The sequence below is a fragment of the Cyprinodon variegatus genome, unplaced genomic scaffold (genome assembly GCF_000732505.1).
Source record: "Cyprinodon variegatus isolate N-32 unplaced genomic scaffold, C_variegatus-1.0 Scaffold682, whole genome shotgun sequence".
Lineage (NCBI taxonomy): Eukaryota > Metazoa > Chordata > Actinopteri > Cyprinodontiformes > Cyprinodontidae > Cyprinodon > Cyprinodon variegatus.
The window spans coordinates 187,276-192,665 of NW_015151135.1; the positions used below are offsets into that span (position 1 = coordinate 187,276).

Below are 5,390 nucleotides of genomic sequence, written 5' to 3' on the forward strand. Positions count from 1 at the left end.
TACATTTCCAGGCATGCCAGTATCCATGTATGTGGCATTGAGTCATAGGCTTTCTTATAGTCAATCCAGGCAGTGCACAGGTTTGTCTGCCTGGTCTGACAGTCTCGAGTGACTGCTCTATCCACTAGTAGCTGGTGCTTGGCTCCTCTGGTGTTACTGCCTATTCCCTTCTGGGAAGGGTGCATGTATTGAGCCATGTGCCTATTCATCTTAGCCGCTATGATGCCTGACAGGAGCTTCCATGTTGTACAGAGGCAAGTTATTGGCCGGGATTGTTCCCTTCTGGGGATCCTTCATGATCAGGATTGTCCGTCCTTGGGTTAACCATTCTGGGTGGGTCCAATCCATCAGCAGTTGGTTCATTTGTGCTGCAAGGCGTGCATGAAGTGCGGTTAGTTTTTTCAGCCAGTAGGTGTGGATCATGTCAGGGCCTGGTGCTGTCCAGCTCTTCAAACACCTGGTTTATTCTCCTGGCTTCTGCTTCTCCCTTGTATCTCTTTAGGCGCGTGGCGAGTCTTTGTTCGGCAGTTTCTAGAGCCTCAGGAATCGACAGCTTGTTGTACTTAGGTAACCTCTTCCCTACACCTTTCTGCAGGTCTGACAGCTGACTAACCTCTCTTCGTGTTGCCTTGATCTTGGCTTCCAGTCTTCTCCTCCATGGGGGGCTCTGCTTTGTGGCCTGTGGTGTTTATCTTATAGCCAAGCATCTCTAGGATCACTGTAGCTGTGGCGTAGGTCAGCTCATTGGTCTCAGTGTCACAATAATGAGATAGTATCTCATTATAATGAGTTACTATTTCATTATAATGAGATATTTTTTCATTTTTATTTTTTTAACAGAGTTGCGGAAACGGGCTTCCATAGATTTGCACTGTTTATTAAAAAAAACTATATAACGGGCAAACATGACACCTGTCCTTCAACCCCAGCACTTCCAAAGATGTTTCTTGGGGAAAAAAATCAATTCAAGCATGTCTCTGGATTATAACTATGCACAAGATATTAAGCTATATATAGCTTAATAAAACATCCATGTAGCTTGTGTTTAAAGGTCAGTGTACCTTTTGGAATTTGGCAATCTTGAATGAGCCGGAAATATACTGATTGCAAAAGGACTAAGAATGGTGGGGGGCAGAAAAGGCTGGCTCTAAGCTTTAAGAACATGCTCCACACCCTCTTTTCTTTCTCTTTTAGAAGTAATCGCATTACATCTCTACATCCAGACTTCAAAATAAATTGTGGCATATTTGAAATCAACTTTAAAAATGGGACAAACAATTAAAAAAAACTCAATATTAATTAATAATTTGGACAAGGCACCAAAATTGCCACTAATTTATGGTAATTTGAATGTCAAATTTACAAAATTACATCTGTATGAAACCACAATTGTTTCTATATAGTGTGAATACATGAGTACAATTTTTTTTTTAATGTATAGCCCATGTACAGTCCCATATAGTAAAGTAGAGTAAATATTACAGAATAATAAAGACTTGCTTGTCAGATTACAAAGCAAATACAACCTGAGGGGTTAAACATAAATTTTTAATTAACGCTGCATTTTTCTATATGTTTTTTTTTCTTTTAAATCAACCTGGCTTATTATTCTAATCCTTTTTTTAATTAGCTGTAAGAGCAAAACCCTGATTATTGACAGAAAAGCTTACAAACATCAATTTATCTTTTCATTTATCTTGAGTCAGTTACTGAAATAAATTAAGATATTTTTAATAATGTTAAAATGTATTAAATGGGTCTATAGATCATGGATGTTTTCCATGTGAGGCCCACATCATTCCACTGTGTTTCCCTTTAAAGAGGACAACCTTAGATATAAAATTCCCAGTTAACGATTAAAGACATGTGTAGTTAACTGCAGGAAGGATAAAAACATTTTTAAAGGTGACTAATCCCCCTTTTTCATGAGTTTTAAAGGTTTAGCGAACTTTAAATTGATTGAAGCAGAGACATAATTGTTGTCAACCGCTAGGTGGCGACGCCGCCCTTTTTTGATAGGCGCCAGACGTCGAAGAAGAGTCACTTCCGCCGTGAGTTAATGGCGGTTGCGAGGGTGGACTGTAAATATATCAGCTGCCACAACTGTAACTGTTCTAATTGTCTCCAAAACATGTACTGGACTGTGTCCAACACGCATGGAAGTTACAAGATGTCTATGTTCAACTTTCAGGTCGCTGCCTTGAGGAAAAATTCGCCTTCCGGTGGAAGAAAAAACATACGGTAAGAAAGAAACATGGAGTCCGAAGGAATCCAATTCATTATTTTTAGAACTTTATATCTTCCGTGTAGCGAATGCTTATCAGACATGAGTTTCTGACTTAATAAATGGTTTGTTAAATGGCTTGGGTTATATTGTATTATTCGTACTGGAGCTTTGACTGTTTTTGTTCCAGCGTTCCTAATGGAGGAGGAAGAAGGAAGAGAGGAAGACTCGGAGTGTGGGGTGGCTGAGCTCCGTCTGAGGGTTGAGTCGCTGAAGCAGGAGCTGAAGGAGTGCCGTGCCGAGCTGACCAAGTTAGAGAAGCAGCTGAGCAACTCCGAGAGACTGCAGAAGAGCACCGAGAGCTACAACGAGGACCTGAGGAAGCAGGTCGGTCCTCATTAACACCAGCAGCAACCTGGATTTGATCTGAGTAGGATTCAGAGCATGGCAGAAGTATTCACACCTTTTGTAACAAGTACAAACTTCTCACAAAGTAGTGAAAATGTGTGATATGGAAAATTAATTTATTTCAAAAGCAATTCAGAAATGTGTGACATGCTCACTAATATATTATACTGATCAGGGGTCCAGGTGTTATTGACTTTAAAGTAGGGAGTAGCTGGGTATATGGTTCTAAAGAGACGATTCAATCATTTTTTTCTCATGTTAAATCTTATAGACAGGTGTGATGCTTTTGCTTTCTATGGATTTGTATTTTATTTGTTTTGTATAAAACTATTTAAAGCTGTTCACCACTCTGGGTTCCAGAATAAAGCCTCTTACCAGTGCAGTCTACTCTGCAAGTCTTAATTAAACACAACATATTTAATTGTCTGAAGCTTCTTTTAGGAACAAAATAGTTCTATAAAATCATTTATAGATCTTAGAATTACTATCTTAGATAAACGCAATGCTGCCCTTGTAAGTATGATCAGTCCACATACCAGACTCTGAATGTGTCATTTATTTTTCACTTCACTACTGTAGCCTCCAAACATGTAGTTTAACTTTATTGATCTCACACTGGAGAAATTCCCTCTCTGCATTTAAACCATCCCTTTGGTAGCAGTGCAGCACCCTCGGAGTGGTGTGGGTTTTGCTCAGAGACCAAGGCTATGTTCACACTGCAGCCTAAAGTGACCCAAATCCGATTTTTTTGGCCCATATGCGACCTGGATCTGATCTTTTCATGGCAAAACAGATCGATTTTTTTCCAATCTGACCAAGGCCACTTGGCTATGTGGTCCTGAATCCGATACGAATTTGATCTTTCAAATACAACCTGTGTCTAAACGGCCAGGTCGGATTTCTCCGACCTGAACGTCTTTAATACCTGACACAGGTCACTATTCTGCATCTTGCTATGCAGAAGCGGTAAGAAAAACAAAAAACATGGCAGATGATGATGCGGAGAGCAGTATTTATGTTTAACCATATTGAAAAGATTGAGTTTTAATGGTTGGAAAAGACGGCTAGATGCCAACGGTACTACCGTCCATGTTTACTTCCATAAACATAGAGCATGCTGGCCTTTGACGTCATTGCGTCCTGTACTGCGCATGCGGGACACTTGCGTTGTATGACTGCAGTTCACACAGGAGATCACATACAAGTCGCATATATTTGGAAATATGAACGGCAACGCAAAACAAATCGGATTTCACAAAACAAATAATTGAAATTGAGCATACTGTAAAGGTCTGCAGTAAGAATGTAGCCCCAAGAGTGCAGGCTGCGGGGATCAAACCGGTTATTTTCAACCTTCTCAGAGCACAAGCGCACTGCTTTAACCACTAGACCAACACTGTTAAACAGTCCCCCAAATGTATCTAACCTTCTACCTCCCTCACTAACCCATTTATCTCTACCTTGGTTAAACTACGCTTGCTGCTCTCTTCCCTTAGAGGTGATGAATTGGTCTGTCTCTAGTTACAAAGTAGCAGATGTAAAAACAAGCTACTAATGCTTTTACAAGACACGATGAATAGAAGGGTTTAGTCGTAGGAAATAAGGCTAGGCTTAATTCAGACTGCCGCAGTCTTAGCTGAAATGTGTTAAAATCCTACAAGAAAAGCGTTGTTGTTTTTGTACGACCCCAGGTTGACCAGCTCAGCGCAGAGATTCATGAGCGAAAGAAGAAAGAGAAAAGCAGGGTAAACCGTGAAACTCAGACGGAAGAATACGTATGGACAGAAACGGGTGAGTTTACACATCATCTCAGGATAAAGATTTTACTGCAGGTTGATATCACAAAAAAAAATGTTCTGTAAAATGTTTCTGTATTTTAGATTACTACAATTACTATTATGGAGGTTATAGTCAGAACGCGGAGGGGGCTGAATCCCAACAAAGTCTGGAGACGGCGCCAGCAGCGGTGGCCGCGGAGGTCAGCGACTACACCACAGCAGCAGAAGCACTACCGACAAATGAAGCAGCAGATGTGACCGCTCCTGCAGAAAGCAGCGAAGTAGCTGCAACTGAGGTAACGTTTTGTTTGAGATGACACTAATAATGTCATTGGATCTTAAAGTAAAATCTGAGTTGACCTTGGATTCATTTGTTTGATAAAATGTCTGTTTAAGGGAGGTGATGTGGGCTCCATAGCCGACATGCTCAGGGCCACGGCTGAAGAAGCCATGACACAGACTGGCTTTGTCTTTGATGAGACGACTGGGATGTATTATGATCACAGCACAGGCTTCTACTATGACTCGGTTTGTTGGTTTTTTATTTAGATTCATTTTAGTTGGGTTGCAGGTTCAGCTTAATTGTAAGCGTTCTCATTGTTCCCCCCCTTTTTCCAAAGGTCAGCCAGCTGTACTATGATGCCAACACTGGCATATACTACTACTACGATGCAGAAAGTGGACGGTATCAGTTTCATTCCAAGATTGAAGTTCCTGCTGTCCAGAGCGCTGTTGAATCTCTGCCAGAGAATTTTCCTGACAAGAAATGGAGAAAGTTCCCAAAAGGAGTCAAGAAGTCGTCTTATCAGGATGGGGGGGTAAGTAATGATCCGGCCAGGCACAGCGCATCGTTGCTCAGAAATATGAGGTGGCTGACGGCTGGCTTTTTTAAGTTGTACTTTCCTTAAAGGAATAGTACACCCAAAACATGATTAGCCTTCATTTTCTACTCACCCCCATGCTGAACAACACTCTGGAGT

The 5,390-nt window shown here is 41.0% G+C and overlaps 2 protein-coding genes across 3 annotated transcripts in view; one reads left to right on the top strand and one right to left on the bottom strand.

Moving 5' to 3' along the window:
• Positions 1-5,390, bottom strand: part of LOC107097285 (transforming acidic coiled-coil-containing protein 1-like) — a 43,844-nt gene that overhangs the window by 25,676 nt on the left and 12,778 nt on the right. The gene's annotated exons all lie outside the window — the stretch shown is intronic.
• Positions 2,029-5,390, top strand: part of aggf1 (angiogenic factor with G-patch and FHA domains 1) — a 10,261-nt gene continuing 6,899 nt past the window's right edge. Inside the window, exons 1-7 of the mRNA XM_015394383.1 lie at positions 2,029-2,105; positions 2,192-2,241; positions 2,415-2,611; positions 4,324-4,423; positions 4,513-4,706; positions 4,807-4,938; positions 5,031-5,228. Of these exons, the coding sequence (XP_015249869.1) occupies positions 2,423-2,611; positions 4,324-4,423; positions 4,513-4,706; positions 4,807-4,938; positions 5,031-5,228 (813 nt within the window). The 5' untranslated portion in view covers positions 2,029-2,105; positions 2,192-2,241; positions 2,415-2,422. The remainder of the gene's footprint in view (positions 2,106-2,191; positions 2,242-2,414; positions 2,612-4,323; positions 4,424-4,512; positions 4,707-4,806; positions 4,939-5,030; positions 5,229-5,390) is intronic.